The sequence below is a fragment of the Colletes latitarsis genome, chromosome 4, assembly GCF_051014445.1.
Source record: "Colletes latitarsis isolate SP2378_abdomen chromosome 4, iyColLati1, whole genome shotgun sequence".
NCBI lineage: Eukaryota > Metazoa > Arthropoda > Insecta > Hymenoptera > Colletidae > Colletes > Colletes latitarsis.
In genome coordinates this window covers 36,723,234-36,745,453 of record NC_135137.1, presented here as the reverse complement: position 1 = coordinate 36,745,453, position 22,220 = coordinate 36,723,234, and the positions used below count along the sequence as shown (strand labels likewise).

The window sequence follows — 22,220 nt, the reverse complement described above, 5'->3', positions numbered from 1 at the left end:
GCGGGTGTAATACCTTGCCGCTTTGGGTGATGCCACGGAAATCCCGAAGAAATCCGATGACTTGTATCTTGAACCAATCAAACTATCCGTTACAACGAACGAATATACAGAATTTTTCTCAAAGAAAGATGAGTTACACCTGTTGATTAGTGTTTGATGGGAGACGGGTGTAACAAGGCGTTTGCTTTGATGTATTACGTTGCATATTACATAAATTTTTTATTACATTTTACTAAAAATATTTGAGGTATTTTCACTAAACTCGTAATTATCAAACAAATAAGAATAAGATAACTAAAATGATGAACAATTTCATTTTTTATTGTACATTGTTGCATTCGTTATATCAATTAAAATATATGGTCCTAAGTAGAGATTAGTTTATTTAAAAAATATAACTTCGTACGCAAATTTGACTGTACTTATAGCATATTGTGTGGGATCTTTATAAAGTATAATAAAATGCATAGTTCGTTAAATTAATTTAATAATGTTTCTGTATATTCATATTACAGGGTAAAAAAACAAAATTATATTATAAACATAAGTGGAGGTAATTTGATTTATACTATATAAAAGGTTGAAGCAATTATTTCCAATTTAGTATTTACACATATATAATTTAATCTATTTGACCCTTTGCACTTTGCACATTTATGGAATATATGAGTGACTCTCAGAATGACTGATATAGTGCATAGGATAATTCACTATTACTAATGATTATACATCGATCATTGTAATTTATTTGTCATTCTCAAACTCTTTTGGGTCCTTGCGGTGCATCGCATGGTTTGTATCATTTGCCCATGTCATGATTAGATATGTAGCTATGAAGACTGTAACATAAAATCAAACATTTAAACTTACATAGACATACCATTAATTGCAATATAACTGTTGCATTTCTATTACTTTTATAAAGTGTAATAGGAGAAATTAAAACACTGTGTTGTAATTAAAGAAAATACTTACAGGGTGCAACTGTAAGTATATTTTCATTTATACGACGTAGCATATTAGGTACACCATGACTTATTATTCCAGCAAATGCTCTTTGCTCGTGGGGACTAAGGCGAAAATACGTGACGCCACGTATTTTCGCAAGATTCCCAAACATTTTACCCATTTTGATTAGATTCTGTAAAAGAAATATTTTAGTCTCGTAAACGGCAATAAAACATAACCAAATAACAGTAACAAGTAGTCCGCAATGCAGTCTGTTTTTTAAAAATAATCTATATAAGATATTTGTAATTTGTTTAACTAAATAGTAAGAATTTAAATACAATTATTTTAAAAATATAAAACTTACGTAATATTTTACGTATTCGATAACAAGAACAGTCGAGATGCTCACAAAATACTGATATTTCTGAAGCACATTTGTCAGTACGATAATTGAACCAGCTGAAACGCCATCTAAGGCACAAGAAGCGCTAAATTTAAATGTATATAATTCAGATGTGATTTTGTTAATATTTATGCTCTGAAATGAAAATTGCAACTGTTCGTATGAAAAATACACGTGCTACTGTAATAGAAATTTATATTACATTTCATAATAGGGATTATTTGCATAAATCGTGTTGATTTTGTAATAAGATTTCAACACTACAGAGTATTTATTTTATGTCGGATGTATTAGAATACAAACTGATTTCATAATTAATATATATGTTTAAAGTATATATAGTTTACTATATAATTTTCGTTGAAAAGTTGTATAAGTCAATATTAAAATTGATTACATAAGAAATGGAAAAAGCTAAAAGCTGTCATAGGGAATTTTCGTTTTTATTTATCATGTATCGTAATTGAAATTTTAACCGACGATGCGCAGATTTCCTTAAAATTTAAGGTAAAGTCTGTAACGGCATATATGTTATTAAGCTTATATTTTATGCAATTTGCTATGTAAATAACAATATTTTCTTAGATGCGTCTGTGCCGTTAACGGTTTACAAAAAGCATAATATACATGAATCGCTATTGACACGTTCCTCGATGCAAGGTGGCGCCACTGTTGCATTACAGTCAAGTGGACACAAGGGAAGAAGAGGTATATGAAGCAAGGAATAGGACAGTTGCTCGTGTGCGAGGCTACGCGTGATATCGTGGATGTTGTGTGTCGTGTGTTTCGTGGCTAACGCGTACATTGTCAATCACTTTCCACCAAATACACAAATGCAGCTCGTGATGACAGTTTACCGAAGCATACTGCTAAACAAATTCTCGCAGCCGGCGGCTGAGTAACGGTGCTGGAGCTGGCGCGAGGTCCTCACCCGCGTTAGGTGCGTGTGGGCCACCTATCCGCGTCCAAGCTGTGTTGGACACTCAAGTCATGGTATCGAGGTTCGACACGAATTTCGGTTGCGAGGATTTTTTCGGGACTTATCACTGCACCCAAGACATGGCTTGCGATCGTGGTGATTCGGACTTCGAGTTCATTATACCGCCAGAGGCGCCGGTCTTCGAACCGAGTATTGAAGAGTTTCACGACCCCCTTGGCTACATTGCAAAAATACGACCGATCGCGGAGAAGTCTGGTATTTGTAAGATCAAACCGCCGCCTGTGAGTAAATCCTTCCATCGCGATTACATCAATCTTTTTCTTCTCTGTCTCTCTCCCTGCTTTCTCTTTCCTATCCATTATTGTGGGAAGGACGCTACACATCGATCCTCCTATTCTCCGCTGTCTCGTTTGAACGGAGTTGAGCACAAATGGACAAATTTGTGTTTTTTCGTGAATGTCGGGCGTGCAAATATGCACGCACGACCTCGTTTACATGCTATGACGCTTCCGTACGGACATCACAGCCGTGACATCACAAAATAAACGAGTTCCTACGTAATACGTACATTAGAACGAAAATTAATCGAAATATAAAGTCAATTTCCCGTGACACCATATTTTCATATCAATATCATTGGTCGCCTTTTCTCGTATCAGCGTTAAAACGCTGGGGTCTGGTAAGAGTCGCAGCGTTTCGGTCGACACGAGACGAATGATAATACGGTGAAAAAGGGAAGAAAAGACTGCGATGCCGTGTGTCAAAGCATTTTGTCTTTGCAAGATGCATTGATAGATATTGTATCGAAGTCCAAAATGCATTCGTATCTTTTTAATCGTGAAGCTACGATCGCAAAAGAGAGAATTCTCGGAAAGCAAAAAAATCTGAAATCAAGTAACGTTAGGTACTCGTCACATTGCGACATTAATATCGTTATAGCTAGGAGGTACGCTATGTAAAATGGCCGAGACAATCGAAACAATGTCACCTTAGCAAAATGTCTCGAAATGTTTTGGAAATTATAAACGATGCTGATGGAATCGACGGAGAAAGCGCTGAAAAAATTATCATCATTCGTGGTCAACGATCTTCTTGGGACGTTCTGATATCGTAATATCACAAATATGGGAATCATTTGATATTTTCTTAGAAGTTTCTATTTCGTTTCGAAGCACATAGACGATCGTGCAAGCTTTCGTGTACGCGAATTTTGTTCATTTTTTTGGAGTGTCACATGGGAAATGCTAGTATACTGAAAAAAGTTTCTTTGTAATTTCCTTCAAGCAAATGATGAAACTTGCATTGTCCTTTAAGCTTTATATAATATATGTCCAAAGAATATTTAGTATCATGGAACATTTTTAAATACAAAATATGAAGAAATTTTTACTTTCCGAATGTTCTCCTTGGCAAACCACATTTCGTATATTGTTCGTTTAATTTGTATTACTATTAGAACCGATTTGTGCCTCCATTTTGTTTCTACACGCGTGGAAAAAGGTTTTACACGTAGATGTTAGCAAATGTATTTCAATTTTTAAAAATACAGGAAAGAAACAGTAAATTCGATTTAATAATAATCCTAGGATAAATCGAATGCCATAACTATTAACGTCTATAAACCACCATGTAAAATTCATGATATAAGAAAATGAGTTTTCTTTTAAATATAGCATCATTCGATTAAATTATATTTAGCTCTTGCCTCTGAATTAATCATATTTCAAAGTATCGTTCGAGTATTATGATGCTGCGAATTATGTGGAAAATTGTATAAAGTGTGGGTTAAAAGATGTCATACGCATATAATTCGTATCTTTGAAATATTCTAAAATAACGATCTAGAATTTCAACAAAATTTGTTTGAATTTCGGCAACATGTGGTAGATGATTGTGGCATTTAAAGTTATTTTGCTATGATAAAAATTATTAATGCATTACTATAACGTATGATCACACGTTGAAAATATATTTATTTGAAAGTCGGAACTATTGCAAATCAACGTAACAAAAAGTTTTTCATTGAGAAACGATTCCGAAAATATTCGTTAATCTAATTTGTAAACATCCACAACATATTCCTTGTTATCTAAATAATTGAAACTTGTTATCACGAATTCAACATGTCTGTTATAAACTTTACAAATGCATGATATGAAAATACTTGTAATTTTAACAATTAAACAATATTCTTAATTCATAGAGTCTATTTGTGAGTTTAACAAGGTTGAATATATTGTCAGCATTTTCCACTCTGTGAATTGCTTTCTTAGATTGCACAGAAATGATTTTGACCAAGACCGTTGTTGTTAATGTTAATTCGCAAGTGAATCTCTGTTGTATGCTCGATTATCCGTCTTAAGTATAACGATTTATTTGTTAATGACTTGTGAGCCTTTGAGAAAATTTATATTTTGTAACGGGATGACGCCATTACGGAAATAACTATGGCCACGACATTAAATGGGCGTCGTATATGGAGAAAATCTTAGCGATGTTTCGTTTATTATCTTCGTGAATTTGTACGCTGTAGCAGTATACATCGTACGATGATATTTCGATGTTTATTCGATCGTTGCATTAAGTACCAAAGGTCTAGACAGCATTTAACCAAAGATATTCATTCGTAGCTTTAATTAAAAATGAATGATGCCCTTAAAAAAATTGACCGACAACCATTGCAATGGTTGTTGCGTCATGATAGAGATGAAGCTACGAAGCCACTTATTGATTATTTAGACATATATATTTATGGGTTACTACCTTCGTCAATGAATTCTCAATATATTAAATGATAACAAAATACACGCAATTTTTCTATTTTTTTCAATTTTTTTTATTGCTAGATCGATATCGATTAAAATTGATAACGGTATTTTTGTAAATTTTATCTATATTATAGGCGTAAATCCCAATTTAATTGAATTAATTGACTCTTCTGAAGACCTGTAAGTATCACTGCATAGGTGTACGAATTTGAAAGTCGTAGTAAACAACGCAATACGATGTTTTTACATTAACATACTACAAATGGAAAGTCGTCTTATTTCGTTCGAGCTATTGCTTAAAAATTTAATCAATGGTATTCTATTAACGAATTTGCACAATTACACAATCGCAATGTTAGCGAAAAACGTTGCAAAATTGTCTTAAAGTTTATATTAAATTTTTATGAATAAAAGAATCTTATAAATAGGAGTAATTAAAATATTATATAACTTTTAGTAATAATTTAATGTACTGATAATATTGTAATGATGCCATGCTAGTATTATGACTTCTTGTTCACATCCTGTTATTTCATTACATTATAAATGAAATAACATTACAAATTTGTATGGAATTCTTACTGCTTTCTTGCAGAATTGGCAGCCACCATTTGCTGTTGATGTTGATAAATTTAAATTTGTCCCACGAATACAAAGATTAAATGAATTGGAGGCAAAGACAAGGATAAAACTCAATTTTTTAGATCAAATTGCAAAGTTTTGGGAACTTCAAGGTTCCTCTTTAAAAATTCCTCTTGTAGAACGCAAAGCTCTTGATTTATATTCTTTACACAAGATTGTCACAGATGAAGGTTTGTGTTTGGTGTTTAATTATCAAAACTATTAACAATAGTTGGGTTGATACTATGAGCTTAGTATATTAATACTAAGCACAATAATTACAGGTGGGATTGAGACGGTAACAAGGGAAAGAAGGTGGGCAAAAATTGCAAATAAATTAGGTTATCCATCTGGACGTAGCGTAGGAAGCATATTAAAAAATCATTATGAACGAATTTTGTATCCATTTGATGTCTTTAAGCAAGGAAAAACTTTGACAGACATTGTAAGTTACTTTTTTTTTGTACAGTGTGAAATTTATAGTAAGTTGTCGCGTATATGTATATTTCATATACATTGAATTATACAGAAAATTGAACCAGATTCCAATGTGAGCGAAAAGAAGGATAGAGACTATAAACCACATGGAATCATCTCACGGCAGCAAATCAAACCTCCAGCTGAGAAATTTTCACGGCGGTCAAAAAGATTCAGTGGTCAAGAAGAAAAACAGGAAGTATCTATTAAACAAGAAGATTGTAAGGAAGAATGTGATTCTGACAATGACTGTAAAGATGGACTGAGAAGTAAAAATGGCGAGGATAATAGTAAAGAGCTTAAGAAATTACAGTTTTATGGACCTGGCCCAAAAATGGCTGGATTTAATACCAAAGAAGGAAAGAAATCTAATAAGACTAGAGGTGTGAAACTTGTTTATGAATTTGATCCTGTGAGTATGCATCATGTCTTGATTCTCTATGATAATTATGTATAAATATTTTCTTTAAAATTATACATGTTTCTATGCAGTTGGCAAAATATATTTGTCACAATTGTGGAAGAGGTGACAATGAAGAAAATATGCTTCTCTGTGATGGATGTGATGATAGTTATCATACCTTCTGTCTTATGCCACCATTAACAGAAATACCAAAAGGTGATTGGCGGTGTCCAAAATGCGTTGCTGAAGAAGTTTCCAAGCCAATGGAAGCATTTGGATTTGAGCAAGCACAAAGAGAGTATACTCTTCAACAATTTGGAGAAATGGCTGATCAATTTAAGAGCGATTACTTCAATATGCCTGTACATGTATGTTACCTTCTCGCATTTAATAATACAGTGAATATAGAATTGATCAAATCAACATAAGTATGAAATTATTTTGCTGCAGATGGTGCCAACATCCTTGGTAGAAAAAGAATTTTGGCGAATAGTTTCTTCGATCGATGAAGATGTAACAGTTGAATATGGGGCAGATTTACACACAATGGATCATGGTTCGGGATTTCCGACAAAAACAAGCGTTAATTTATTTACATGCGACCAAGAATATGCTGAATCTTCATGGAATTTAAATAATTTGCCAGTTTTACGTACGAGCGTATTAGGTCATATTAATGCTGACATCAGTGGCATGAAAGTACCGTGGATGTATGTAGGCATGTGTTTTGCAACATTTTGCTGGCACAATGAGGATCACTGGAGCTACTCAATCAACTACCTACACTGGGGGGAACCAAAAACGTGGTACGGTGTTCCAGGCGCTCAGGCAGAACGATTTGAGCATTCAATGAAATCTGCTGCTCCAGAACTATTTCATAGCCAGCCAGATTTGCTCCATCAGTTGGTTACTATAATGAATCCAAACATTTTAACAAGCGAAGGTAATGTAAAATTAATAGACAAATTTTAAGGCTCTATATTTCTATATCCTCAAGTTATGTTACTCGATATTTCTCGATTTTATAATAACGTTTTTGCAAGTTTATTTGTGTTCTAGACACAAATCCTAATTCTATTGAACTAATAAGTCGAGGTTTGACTATATTAATGATTATTAGTATTGTTTAAATTCTATCTCTAGGTGTTCCAGTATTCAGAACTGATCAGCACGCGGGAGAATTTGTTGTGACATTTCCAAGAGCGTATCACGCCGGATTCAATCAGGGATATAACTTCGCTGAAGCTGTAAATTTCGCACCTGCCGATTGGGTATGCTGTCACCCTAAATGTTTTTTATCACCAATTTTACTATTCTATGCTTTCTACATTCTATTGTGTGTTTAATAGCTTAAAATTGGCCGGGAATGTATTACGCATTATTCGAATTTAAGACGATTTTGTGTATTTTCTCATGATGAATTGGTATGCAAAATGTCACTGGATCCAGATTCATTGGATATAGGAATTGCGACCGCAACTTATCATGACATGCTGCAGATGGTAGACGACGAGAAAAAATTACGAAAAAATTTATTGGAATGGGTAAGTTGTACTTTTATAAATATTATTGATTTTATTCCTGAAATGATTGATTCCCTTTTACATAACTGAATGTTTCACAAAAGTGTTTGATTCATGTATTTTTTACATCATTATTTAACCATCAGACCGTTATTTATTCCGTGGTCATCGTCAATAGAGTGCGGCATTTAATTTTACACATTATTTTAATACATGCTCGTAGAAGTTAAAATTCAAAATTCAACCAACTTTTACAGTAAGATATTTCCTTATTTATTAAAATTAAACATAGTAGAAAAGAAATATCGCTCGTTGTGAGTTGGACCCGTTATTTTGATTGGAAGGATTATAACTTATGTATAATACCCATTTGTTATATTACATTAGCTCTTCAACATAGTAAATAAATATACAAATGAGTTATTAATTATTTAATAATATTACGCTTCGGTTTTAACTAAAATGTATAAGAAGATTTGGTCATTAAATTTTGGACGTTTAAATTTTCCCTCCGAAACTAGCCAGTAACACAGGACGGGTTATAATTCTGAATGCACAGACCAATGTATTTGGGTCAAACAGTATAGTAAGTGCTAAAGCATTCCCTCACCGATTCAGGCACACAGTGTCGCACGCATACGTCGGCAAACGCATACAACGTAGCCATGCGGGCACACGCGGTACAGGACGTGTGTGTGCGTCTGATATTGCCAACCATTGGTCATCGCAGTAGAGTTCCACCATCCATGTTATATTACTCATTAATGCCTCCATATAATTCGTTATATTTGGTTAGCCTGTGTCCGTTGTCGTTAAAATAGTTTTTGTGCGATCGTTCTTTAGTTATCGACCTTGACTAAGCTGATGCCTATTTGGTGTGTCTCTGATTTTGATTATGTAACTTTAATTGGTGAATAGAGGTTATGTTTTTAAAGCCTTGCCATGATGCTAAACAGGCATTACGTTTCCTCTGTCGATTCGGAGAATTTTATAATATTTCTCGTGAATTGATCGAAAAGTGTCCACGATATTCTTAAATGGATCGTGTTTTTGCAAAATCTTTCTGTATAGTAAAGTAAATTTTTGCACAGATGGATACATGTGTTTCATTGATACATAGGCCCATTCTGATTTAATGTTCCTTTAAAAATGTGAGAATAGTAAATGGTTCCATGAATGATTTTGCAATGAAAATCATGTTTTTTAGGGCGTAACAGAAGCAGAACGCGAAGCATTTGAACTTTTACCTGACGATGAGAGGCAGTGTGAAGCGTGCAAAACAACTTGTTTCTTAAGTGCGGTTACATGTTCATGCCAGAGTTCACAGTTAGTTTGCTTGAGACATTTTACCGAACTTTGTGATTGCTCTCCAGAGAAGCACACATTACGTTATCGATATACTTTAGACGAGCTACCCATTATGTTACAAAAGTTAAAATTAAAAGCAGAGTCATTTGACTCATGGGTAACAAAAGTAAAAGAAGCAATGGATCCTGATAAGAAGAGCGATAAAATTGAGTTGAACGAGTTGAAGGAGCTTTTGAATGAGGCAGAAAATAAAAAATTCCCAGAAAGTGAGCTATTAACAGCTTTAACAACTGCTGTACAAGATGCTGAAAAGTGTGCAAGTGTCGCGCAACAACTTCTAAATAACAAGCAGCGAACCAGGTACAATTGCTTTTCAGTTTGTGCACATAAAACATGTTATGTAAATATACTTATTTTAATATTTGTTATTTAGAACCAGACAATCGGTTGAAACTAAATATAAACTTACAGTAGAAGAATTAACTCTTTTTTATAAAGAAATCACAAATTTGTGCTGTGAACTAAAAGAATCAGATGGTGTAAAATTTATACTTGATCAAGTGTTACAATTTCAAAAAGAAGCCGAAGAGTTAGATGCTAAGGATAATTGTGATATCGAACAGCTGGAAAAATGTATTGATTTTGGAGATTCTATCTGTATCGAGCTACCTCAACTCGTTTGTTTGAAACAAGTAAGTAGATATAAATTGAACTTATTTTTATCAACGATCTTTCTTTATTTTATAGCGCGATTCCACATTTTATTTATTGCAGAAATTAACACAAATTCAGTGGCTTGACGAAGTAAAATCTATTCAAGAAGATCCAAAATCTATACACCGCGACGATTTAGCAAAATTAATTGAAAAAGGTATGACGATACCGCCTCATTTGAGTATAGAAAATACACTTTCCGAACTACAAGCATTAATGATTGGAATCGATAAATGGGAAGAAAAAGCAAAGTTGTACCTTCATATGAAAAGCAGACAAAATATATCGTCTTTAGAAGAATTTATTCGCGAAGCCGACGAAGTAGAAGCTTACTTACCAAGTTTAGACATTCTCCAAGACACATTGAACAAAGCAAAAAATTGGACAAAAATGGTGGAGGAAGTGCAAGCAAGAGAAAATTTTCCTTACTATGATACGTTAGATGATCTGATTAAAAAGGGCAGAGGTATTCCATTGCACTTGGATGCTTTACCAATTTTAGAGTCTACTCTTTCGCAAGCAAAGGCTTGGAAAGAAAGGACAGCAAGAACATTCCTAAGGAAAAATTCACATTATACCTTAATGGAGGCTTTATCTCCGCGAATTGGAGTTGGTATACAAGCGTTGAAGGCTAAGAAGAGTAAGAGTGAAGAGTCCGTAGGACCTGTCTTTGTCTGTGATACAAAATTGGATGATTCCAATGATTCGGCTACCGTCGTGGCTGCGTTCAAATTAGCCGAACAGCGCGAAATGGAAGCAATGAGAAATTTAAGAGAGAGAAATTTAATGAAAACCGAGATAGACGATTCTAGGTATTGCGTCTGTCGTCGACCAAGATTCGGGCTTATGCTTCAATGTGAACTTTGTAAAGATTGGTTTCATTGTAAGTATCAAATTTCTAGTACGCGTGTAATTACGAATTAAACTTAAAAGTAGTTTAATCGTGATTATTCTTCTCAGCCAATTGTGTACCATTACCAAAAACGTCGTACAAAGGAAAATTACCAATGTCGAGGGAGATCAAGTTTTTATGCCCTTGTTGTTTACGCTCGCGGCGACCACGGCTAGAAACAATCTTGGCACTTTTAGTCAGTCTTCAAAAAATTCCAATTCGTTTACCAGAAGGTGAGGCATTGCAATGTCTAACAGAACGCGCAATGAATTGGCAGGTAAGTGCTCCACAAGAAACGAATATTAATACGGCTGTATGTTGAAATTTATAGTCATACACAACAATGGTTTTCAAAATTTTTTATCGACACTTCCCTACCCTTCCACTTGAATTAAATGCTTGCAAAACTTTCGCGTAACAAATACGCAACGTAATTTCCAATTGTGTGTACTTTGAATAGGATCGAGCTCGGCAAGCATTAGCTACGGATGAAATTTCATCGGCGTTAGCAAAGTTGTCCGTTCTGTCGCAAAAATTAGTAGAAGCCGCGGCAAGAGAAAAGACAGAAAAAATAATTAGTAGCGAGTTGAAAAAAGCGGCGAATAACCCCGAACTGCATCAAAGGGTACAAGCAATTGCGCCACTTAGCGGTGTACACTCGGACGATAGTGCACTTAGTACTGCAGTGAGTGTCAATTAAATTTGTGTAAATTCGTGTGTAAAATAAATGTTATACGCGGTTGAATACATACGTGATATATTTTAGGACGACGACGACGATGTTGTTACTATAGACGACGACGAACCAAGTTGCAGTACGTTTAACAGTAACGAACACGCTTACTCTTATAGTAAGATTTCCCTTTATAAAGAAAACAGATTTTTACTATACAAATCAGTTACGTTCGCGACATTCATGCATTATCTTTTTTTTTTCTTTAGTATCTAAAGTACAACGTAAATCTCAGTCAAACGATTCAACCGAAGCTGCAGTTATGCTCTCGCAGTCAGCAAGGTTACGCCTAGAAGAATTAATGATGGAAGGTGATCTATTGGAGGTCGCGCTTGACGAAACGCAACACATATGGCGCATATTAAGTCACACAAACAGTCCAAGTACTGTTCGCAAATACGCAACGTACGAAGAAGTACAAACCAATGTAACCACCCAGGACCCAAAGGATATAAAAAAGCGGGGAAGAAAAAGGAAGTCCGAGGAGTTCGAGCTACTTAAAAAACTCGGACGACAAAAAATGGAAGAGAAGAATTTAGCCAAACGTAAGGGTTTACAGAAAGAAAAGAAGTCTGCCAGTTCCCCGTTGCCCCTAAAGCGCGGACCTCGAAAGGTATTTATATTGACAAATACGATCTGCCTCGAATTAAAACTTTCAAATTTAATGGAATTCGCATTTGTATAATATAATTAGAAATTCTCTTACGAACAGATTACACGCATCATGTATTTATAATTATAATAAAGTTTAAATTCGAGACATTTTCGAATTGAAAATCTATGAAATAAACACAATTTGTTGAACATCGGTTAGCTCGATTTCAGTTAAATATGTATTGTAGATGAAACGCAAAGAAGGCGACGAGGTGCCGAAGAAAAGGGGTGGTAACCGGAAGAAGACCAAACAAGACACTTCCGACGAAGAAGATGATTGCGCAGCTGTCAATTGCTTACGACCCAGCGGTAAGAGTAACAATATTTGCGACAAAATCATTTGAATATAATTATTATTATAAACGTACTATATACTTTGATTCGAATATAGGTAGGGAAGTTGATTGGGTTCAGTGCGATGGTGGCTGCGAAGGTTGGTTCCACATGCACTGCGTCGGATTGGATCGCACGGAAATAGCAGAAGAAGACGATTACATTTGTAGCAATTGCAAAGAAGCAGAACAAAATTCGACGGTATGTTTGCATTAGTAGACTCATACGCGTACGTTATCGCTGCTAATTTTAGATCAGATAATTTTATTTATATTTGCTGCACTTGCGTAAAAGGAACATTTGCTGGATTATCGTTTTATCGTTACCATTGTTTGTTCTTCGTTAGCAGATCATCCAGTCAGTCGAATTTTCAGTAACGTTGTTGCTCTCAGTTTCATTTGTCCGATTCTTACCGTTCATTTGCGTGGTAGCGTTTTTATTATATTATAGTTTTAGAGCAATATTTTTTGTTGTTGCCCATGCTGTAGTCGAGAGCGCCAGATCCGCTAGCTGAATCGTTAGGCCTGGATGCACTTCTTTCCCTTTCTCAATCTCAGGGATACCAGGGCACAGACAGTGAAGCAGACATCCAGGAAACGACATCGTTCGTCAGGACCTACTAGCCCACTTTATCTTGTTAGCTCCGTACAAGGCTAGGATGCTCACCGATTTCAAATCATTTCGACTGTAAATTTACAGTCTGACATTTAATGTTACCTATCACTTTTACCCCAGTCCGTTGGTACTGCAGGTCATCGTGTGTCATATGGTTATTGTTGCGAGTGGACGTTGGAGATAAAGTATTATATTACAGTCGAATTTCAATCCTGACGACTGTGAACATTATTTTTTTTACTTTGATTTGATGCGCTTTATAGAACAGCAAAGTTTTTCGTATGTATAGCATTGCATTGTATTTTATTTTTTCTTTCTTTTTTTTTTTTTTTTGAGATAAGAAACGTTTATCCTTGCTAGGAGATGGACTTATTGTTCAAGTGTAATACATTCGTTTGTATTTGTGGTAAATTATTTTCATTGCATTACATTTTTACGCGCCTAAACGGCTCGAACTGGTTAATGTTAATTTATAACATTAATCCCTGTTTGTTTTTACATTTACATTCAAAGTATACGTTGATTCTAAATTAATTACGAAATTCTACCGAAAAAAAAAAAAAACTTTTTCTATGGGTCATAATACGTAGATATCACGGATGAACCGTGATGTGTTTCGTAATTTATACGCGGATTTTTGAAAAATGTCAATATTTTGCATCTGATTATAACTTGTTGTCCCTTGTCTCTCGTTATTAATGTCGATGAAAAAGAAAATTCACGTTTCGCGAGACCAACGACTGTCAAATAACAAACGGTATGCGTTAACACTATTTATAATGCGATCTATAGCGTGAGAGTGATAGTCTTCAAATGAGTGCAGGGTAGAGGGATGCAACAGAATCTGGGGCATTGTTTGACCTAACGATTTGGGCGATATATGTGACACAGGAAAAAAAAGAAATTAGCGACGGCGAATAGGCGTAACAAAGGGGGAAAAGAGTCGTCTCAGAATACTTCTGTTCTGAAGAAGATTCCGTCAGTTTTTGTATCAGTTTTTAATTGTAATGGCGCAAAGTGGAACAGAAGTCCGTTTGCACCATGTAGTATGTACAGATAGACTGAGAGATGTGTGTATTAAGATATAGATATTATACGTATATATAAGGAAATTAGATCGAAACATAATAGGTAGAAATAAGTTACAGTTTGTATAAAGAAATGAATTGACACGCAGATACATAGCATATCTAAATCTGCCTTCCTGATATGGTTAATTAAAATTTATCGGATTTTGGACCAGAGTGTACAACTTATAATTGGTTCCATTCACGAGTCATTTACTTTTTCATTTAATTTCGTACTTCTTGCCACGGACATTTATGGTATTAATTTGGGTTGAGATTTCTTGAAAGGGCCTAATCGAAGAAAGTATCTTTTATAGAAACAACAAATTCTATTTCAGGTACTAATGCATAATTTTATGATTTCAACTAAATGAAAATAATATTTGTCTTAATTTCTCGTACGACTGTGTTACCATTTTAATATTTAAATTTGGCAAACGTACTAATAATAGATAAAATTCTACATTGCTAATATTTAAATCGTATCGTTTTATGAATTAAACGTTTCATCGACTAAAATTCTCAATGTTAGAGGCTTGATCGGTCATTTGACATAACTAAATTTTATCTAACATTTTTAATGTCCACGTAATGTAACGCATCGTAATAGTGTAATTAAACCATACTTATTACTTTGTACATTAAAGTATTATAAAATCACTAAATATTAAAGTTATAAAGATACTTACACTAACGATAAGATATATTCCGTAACACATGATTTTATAAATGTTGTAAGCATTAAAACATATGGATCTCATTCTCTATGAACAGGATTAAAAACGAAAGGGGGTGTACATCGTTATCATTCGTGTAAAATATAGAATTTGTGTATTTGATGTTGACTCTGGTACAAAACCATGCTTCGTATGGTAGTTAATGATGACTTTCTAGTTATTTTTTAATGTGATCGTTGAACTAAGTTTTTTTTAAAAAAAAGAAAAACAATTCGTTTTACTATCTCGTGCAAATGTGTTATGTGCGTGTCTCTGTCTACTTGTGTAGTTCTTTGCACGGTATGCAAAGTGTAATTGTATAAAAAAAAAAGAAACTTCTATCCTAGATCAATTGGCGAAACAGCGTGTTAGCAGCGCGAAAAACTTTGTATAATTACTTGTTAAAGAAAAAAACTGTCGTTCATTGAGTTTCCAAGGAAAAGTTAAACTCTATGAATGCATGTTATGTGTGGAACGGACACGCGACTGTTTTAAACGCTCGTATAATCCGTACAACGCGGACTGTCAGTGTTTACATTATATAAATGGATTCTGTTAACAAGTATCTATGTTCCATTGTTAGACGTAGCTTAAGAAAGACGGATTGTTTCTGCAATCGGTTAACAGAATCCATTTTGAAATAACTGATGTAGAGATAAGAGGTATCGTCGTGTATCGTACATAGTCTACGATCAGTGTGTTACGCGTTACGTTTAAAACAGACTGTGGGTCAAAGAATCGATGAGACATTATGTGTACACACATATATTTTTGTACAGATACATACGGGCTCGATGATCAAATAGATCATTCAGCCCGGATATACGCGGGAACACAGTGAATTTCTAACGATAGTGTTTTCGCGGTTTGGGTTAGACGAAGTGTGAATTTCATTTGTTTCCTTTCATAATAAAAAGTATATATATATGTATATATATATGTACATATATATATACACATATATTGGTTGCATATATTTTATACGAGGTACTTAGAATCATCTTCTTCTATTAAGCGACAGAAAATGTAATAAAAGGGGCACACGAGAAATTTCATTAGTACACTATCATTAAAAATGCATTGTGATTAATAGCTTGAGAAGATTGAAACCGCGTGATTGCTCACAGCTGTTGCTACATGCAGGGTGGACATACTGGAACATTGTACTTTACCATAAAAACACTTGTGTACTATGTTGAATATTGATGACTTGAAATATTGATTCAGCATGTATAAAGGCGAGTGCCTACACGTTCCCAAGGAGTTGTACTAATTCATCGTACGAAAGAGATTCGTCTTTTGTTCGCCTTCCCCGATGACAAGCACAAAACGGTCTAGTATTAATTTCGTTTCCCTTGCAATGAAATGTTTACGTAGCATGCACTTCTAGCAGATTAAACAGTTCACTGGACCCGAACAAATAGTGTATTATTAAAGAAAAAGTATTATATTTCGACCAAATCGTTTTTTGTAAATTAATGTTGTAATTAGATGTCACGACCACGTGTAGCAAATTCTAATTTCTGAGCGCAGCTAATACTTTTTTTTTTTAAACGTCGTCCACGTATTCACCTTCATCGCCGCGCTTATTGTTTAAAGGGAGAGTTATTAGTTGTTTTTCTTTTTTTTTTTAATTCATCGAGGATTTCGTTTGAAACTCCTATTTTGTGATACGATTATGAATTGCTTACTAGTGATAGAAAGTCATTTATTTTCACGTCAGTGAATGTTTCATCTCTTTTTTTTTTTTTATATCGTTTTAGGATTGTGCATATGTTTTTTGTTTGTATTTAAAAAAAAAAGTGATAGAATTTAATACAAAATCAATGATCAATTGGAAACTTCGATATTGGCCTAATTTTTGTTTAATATGTGCATATTTATGATAATTACTTACAAGCAAATGTATCATTCATTTTCATTGAAATGATTTAGTCAGAAGGCGTTACTTAACTTCTAATGCATCGTTACTAATCGTCTTAATAATCAGCTCGAACGTTTCTTTACGCTTTGTTTCTTCCTATTTCTGTGCACATCGCAGAAAAATCTCGCGTAGGAGCGTTTCTGACAAATTTTACTTGTTTTTAGTTATTCCAAACTTCGCCTCGCAAGTAAGCCCCCTTTAAATTCCACCAAAAATGTGTATAGTCGGTAGAGAAAACACTATTGCAGATTTCGTATTTTTACATTTTCATTTATTCGTGTTTTTTTTTTTTGTTTTGTTTTGTTTTTGAATCTCTTCGAAGTTGATTCGTTGACGAGAAAATCTTTTGTTAATGGGTGCGATCCTCCATCGTCGTCGCCATTGCGTAAATAACTATTTTACTATACGACGCTCGGATATAGTTTATTTCCTTTATACGCGGATCATTGTAGACAGACGAATATTTATGAACAGTAAATGTAACTTAAGGCTAAGTAGCGTTAAAGTAGTCCTTTATTTGTAAGATTATATCACTTTGATTTCCGATAAAATATATTTAATGTATATGTGTACATGTACATTCAATACTTCGAAGAACTTGCACTGTTTTTCCACATTCACCCGTGTTTGCTTGCAATCGATGCACACGAACTGTTTCTACGTGATTATTTAAAACTGGGTCAAAATAATTTCTAACAACTCTTTAATATTATTAGTCTAGCTGAACGGAAAATAGAAATTCTTGATATTAAAAATTTCACATTTTTATTTAATCCATAAAGGAGGAAACGCTACGTAACAAACTGGGAATTATTTTTTTACTTTAATGCGTAAATATTGATAAAAATTTCTTTAATATAGCGTCTAAAAAGTGATATGCATTACTCTAATAAAATTCTTCCCATTGTCTCATATTCGAGTCTCGAGAACGAACTATTCCCAGACAGAAATTTTTCGAATTTCATCGGAATATTCCTATCTCCAACGACGTGGAACAGATTTTACAACGTTACGGAACCAAGCAGGCAGTCTTTTATAGGCAGGCAGAGTGAAGTGTCAGAAAAATTCCCTTAGAAACCGAGGAATTCTGACAAGTCGATCGTTGCTCATCTCCCGTGATGTAACATTATTTAAAAGGGGTCGATGCCCGTGGAAGCGTATTCGTGTGACCGGTGGGAGAGATAGAATGTCAATAAAGAGCGGCGGAACATGAAAGTTGGGGGAGACGTGAATTTCTCGTTTACACGACGCACAACGGGAAGTTGGGCAAGTTGGGTCAGAAAGATTTTCGTGCTCGCGTGGAACGTGCTTTCAGTAAAAGTAATATTTCAGGCGTTAAAGAAAAAATTGGAACGCAGAATCGATTTCCGTCTTGATATCAAGCTTAAAGCGACAGTCGCTAGGTATTCGCTATGCGAAATATATTTTCGATCTCTATTTTTCATGAAATTTAATTTTATATCGTAAAATGTCCCAACTCGAAATTGTTTTTCTTTATCACGATCGTTTGTTACAATAAATCAGGAAGGTATGATTTCTAAGAGAGTTCCAGCCATGTTTCGATAGGTACATTTAAAATACACGATGGAATCGCGTGTGTTGGTTTAACCCATTCGTCCTCCAACGATGCATTTTAATATCGAATCAGACATGAAAACAGACTTCGCTTTGCATCGGTCCGAGCGAGTGAGTCAACCAGAATTTTTTCTTCTCGATGTATATGTATCTGACGTATATGTAAAAAAATGAATCACCGCTGTAGGCATTTCGTTTTGTTCGTTTACACAAAGATGAACGCCCGCGAGTGTCATTTGCGTCTCAAGAATCGTTTTCACCTTCGTGATTTACGCATTGCACATTATTAGTCACATTATACTTTACGACTTTAATTTTTTCCGAGGGACGAAGTGCACAATGGTCGTCGTTGCTCGAAGTACGATTATTAAACGTTCATGTCGCGTCTTTCTTGTCCAATTAAGCGTTCCGTTTTCAATTTTTAATTACGTCGAGGCGAAACCGCGGTGAACACACATACTATTCTTTATCCGCAGACGATAAAATTGGTAGCAAGAATGGTAAACACGTATCGCTTTAAAAACAAGCTATGAAAATGAGGATGTTCGTCGTTTAAATGTCGCATACCTTCTTTTTTTATCTAATTCTGGTTGCCTTAGTAAGTTTATTCCTTCTTGTTTCACTTCTATCTATTTTAGGTTACATTATCTGTCATTTTTGCTTCTATCTGCTACCGAAGAATTTACAAAACAATAAAACGATGCTTGTCGAAGTTACATATCTCATATCGGTTTTGAATATGACAAACAACGCATACTAGAAACTTTGTTTGGTTAATTTATTTTTAATGCTTCCTGCAGTCTACTCTGAATTGGGTCGTGTGTTAATGAGATTGCTACATTCGGGGGAAACAGGGTTATGCTCGCATAAGGTAACTGGTTTTATTCCCTGGATAATCATATATACGTCTGTATGTAATTTCCGGCACACGGAAGTCTGCAATATTTCACTCTGTGTTCTGTAATTTCATGGTGCAAGGCATTTGTATCTCTGTCACGCGGACAGAAATGGTTTTATGAATAATATGGTTAGAATCGAATGCATCGTTCTTTTAGCAGTTCCATACCGTACGTTTCAATGTCATTTTGGACATCGAGAAAACATTTTAAATGGGATTCCGAAAAAAACGCAGACGAACTAACCTTCTTCAAAGCTACTTCCATTATTTCTATGGTGTTTAGATTTGCTACGATGGGATCACGTAGAAGGGCAAGTCGAAGCGTAATTTATGGTTCTTCTACGAAGTACGAGGCGCACGAAACTTCGCGACACGTTGAATGAGATCATCCGCAAAGAGCGACTCGACGTGAGTCGAGCACGACAATTTCCGCCCTCAGGTTTTCAAACGTGTAACTGCCAGGGGGGAATGGGGAATAGTTCCAAATAATGGCAGCTTTCGTCCGTTCTATTGTACGGCATTCGACGGTACGTAAAACATTCGTCAGCCGACCAAAGTGATTCCGAAGTACAAGAACCCAACAAGTTTCGACTTCGTGAAGTAACGAACGCGTAGATCGTACGGCATAAAGTAATAAAAGGACGATTAATGGATACGTTTTGTCGACAATTTGGGAACGTTTGTTCGCTTCGAGATGCGAAATATTGGCGAGAGTAAACAAGATAAAAGAATTGTTCGTGAGTCGAGACGATAAGCTAGAATCGTAATTTCGATCAGCGTCTGGGTATTTTCGTTGAACAAAACGAACCTGTCCCAAGGTGTCAAGACAGTGGTCCCTTCGTGATTCGTCGGGCGTTTCCGTGGCTCTCCGTGGTGCTGGCGGGCGCTCCGTTTGGCGTATGGCGCCTCAGTATTCGTTGCGACTCCGTGCTAGTGGGACGCGTTCCCGCGGTGTCTGGCTGCTTCGTGATCGCGTCGTGACCAGAAACGCGTACGCGAGGTGCGAGAACGCCCCAAGTAACCGTTCTTGTAACTATCCGCGTGTACCGGGTGAAAATTACCGACTCGTGTTCGACATTTTCCAGTACGATTGTGGTGCAACTCGTATACAAGGCAGCCTAGGAAGGAAGGAAGGAGAGGGAGTAAGAAGGGTCGCGCAGGGACTGCGGAGAAAGGAAAGACGAAAGGATTACAGTATATTCGAGCAACATGGCTACTGCGATCGACGACCGGCAGGAGTTGTTGGAACAATTGCGGGCGGTGAGTCCTTTTTACCTCCTTTTACGTTTTCTCCGCGAACAAATCGCGCTGGGACGCGTTACGACACGCTGGTCACGATGGTTTTTCGTTGATGTTGTGCACATTACTGTATGCAACCCCGACTTCTTATCGATCGCCGGTTTTATCAGCATGCTTTCGTGGAAACCCACCCTCGTGGGGACTACGCCGGGTGTCGCCGCCCTGCAGTCGGTTTACTCTTTTTATGCCAAGCCTTGACGAAGTTTGAAATCTATGCAGTATCGCAACGAGTCGTATTTCTTCGCGATTGCGTGCACGGTAATGAAATACGAGTGATCGCTTACGATTTATCGATTTCCTTGGCTGGCTTTCTGCTGTTCCTGCGATAGAAAATTATGCATCGTACGAACGAGTCGGTGAAGGTCTGTATAATTGCCTCGTACGAATGGAACGGATGAATCATCCGCAATTTATTTAGAAAAAAAAAAAAAATGTTAACCGTACGTAACATTCGCGAGCGCATTACCAGGCGATGCCAAACATCAACGTGTTTCATGTCGAATCGATCGAGCACGTAATTATGCTCGATATCGAATGTCGTGACCCGGTCGCTTTTCACTTTTACTCTTCGGTTATGGATGTTTACGCACGTGCGAGCACATTCTTGTCCGTACGGCGATCATCGTGTGTGTCGTATGCTCGTTAAACAGTTCGAACAAAACAGTCCGTTAACTGGTACGTTTGTTGCGAGCTGGCGTTATCCGTTGCAAGGACAGGTCAGGTTACCGGCAGTTAGCGAGTTTATTTACGTTCCTTTCGTGTTTTCAAACGAGCATCCATTGTCGATTCGTCGAAAGAAACACGTTAAAGCGACACGCGAACTATCTGCTCTTTCGTTTATCGTGCATTACCGTTCTCTGAGAGTCGCGTACCTAACGGAACCCGAAATTTCGGGCTTTAATTCGTCCTGATAAATGTCTCTAAAATGCCCCGGTACCGTTATCCCTGCGAGAGCAGTCCCGACTCTGGAATTGGGTTTGGACTTGTGGAATTTTTGGTGGTTCAAATATTCGGTAAAATATAATTCGATACTATTTGTGTATTTTTCAGACTCGTCAAATATCTGCGTATTTTTACTATTGGTCGCGTCAACGTGTTAATTCGATATTTTCTCTATACTTTTTACTAACAGTATATTTATAAACTCGTGTGATTATCTTGTTACCCCTTTATTAGCTATTTGTATACCTAGAAAGGGTTCCCAGAAAGAGAGTCAAAGCGTTGTGGTTGGCTAAATTAATCACTCCCTGCACGTTGTCTACAGCCTTTTGGTTGCTTTTGAATATTGATAAAGAGGGATCAGATGCCTCCCGAGCATGCGACATATTCGAATATCGAAGAGCAACAAGCCATAATGGTTCGTTCGTATGCGTGACTCGAACCGTCGATGACAAGATGTGATATTA

The 22,220-nt window shown here is 35.9% G+C and overlaps 3 protein-coding genes across 7 annotated transcripts in view; 2 read left to right on the top strand and 1 right to left on the bottom strand.

Moving 5' to 3' along the window:
- Window positions 1-469: 469 nt before the first annotated feature.
- On the bottom strand, window positions 470-1,418 carry Uqcr-q (Ubiquinol-cytochrome c reductase ubiquinone-binding protein). The gene is made up of 3 exons (XM_076763289.1): window positions 1,316-1,418; window positions 976-1,141; window positions 470-839 (listed from the first exon to the last, which is right to left on the bottom strand). The coding sequence occupies exons 2-3, from the start codon at window positions 1,127-1,129 to the stop codon at window positions 745-747; spliced, it is 249 nt and encodes an 82-aa protein (XP_076619404.1). The 5' UTR covers window positions 1,130-1,141; window positions 1,316-1,418; the 3' UTR covers window positions 470-744.
- A 663-nt stretch (window positions 1,419-2,081) lies between these two features.
- Window positions 2,082-17,639, top strand: Kdm5 (Lysine demethylase 5). 3 transcript variants are annotated; one of them, XM_076764124.1, is made up of 18 exons: window positions 2,082-2,575; window positions 5,658-5,874; window positions 5,968-6,128; window positions 6,213-6,572; window positions 6,653-6,931; window positions 7,014-7,506; window positions 7,707-7,834; window positions 7,913-8,107; window positions 9,294-9,754; window positions 9,828-10,086; window positions 10,169-10,991; window positions 11,069-11,277; window positions 11,461-11,685; window positions 11,767-11,815; window positions 11,943-12,346; window positions 12,576-12,696; window positions 12,779-12,921; window positions 13,209-17,639. In XM_076764124.1, the coding sequence occupies exons 1-18, from the start codon at window positions 2,345-2,347 to the stop codon at window positions 13,341-13,343; spliced, it is 4,893 nt and encodes a 1,630-aa protein (XP_076620239.1). In that variant the 5' UTR covers window positions 2,082-2,344; the 3' UTR covers window positions 13,344-17,639. The 3 variants fall into 3 exon arrangements, with proteins under 3 accessions (XP_076620239.1, XP_076620240.1, XP_076620238.1); XM_076764125.1 differs by having other exon boundaries at window positions 11,767-11,851; window positions 13,278-17,639; XM_076764123.1 differs by having other exon boundaries at window positions 11,767-11,851.
- A 2,154-nt stretch (window positions 17,640-19,793) lies between these two features.
- The window catches only part of Fim (plastin-2 fimbrin), a 45,021-nt gene continuing 42,594 nt past the window's right edge, over window positions 19,794-22,220 (top strand). Inside the window, exons 1-2 of one of the 3 annotated variants that reach the window (XM_076764129.1) lie at window positions 19,794-20,042; window positions 20,601-20,775. In XM_076764129.1, the coding sequence (XP_076620244.1) occupies window positions 20,725-20,775 (51 nt within the window). In that variant the 5' untranslated portion in view covers window positions 19,794-20,042; window positions 20,601-20,724. Of the gene's footprint in view, window positions 20,043-20,323; window positions 20,776-22,220 lie in introns of those variants that run through there. The other 2 variants (XM_076764128.1, XM_076764127.1) reach the window with 2 other exon arrangements.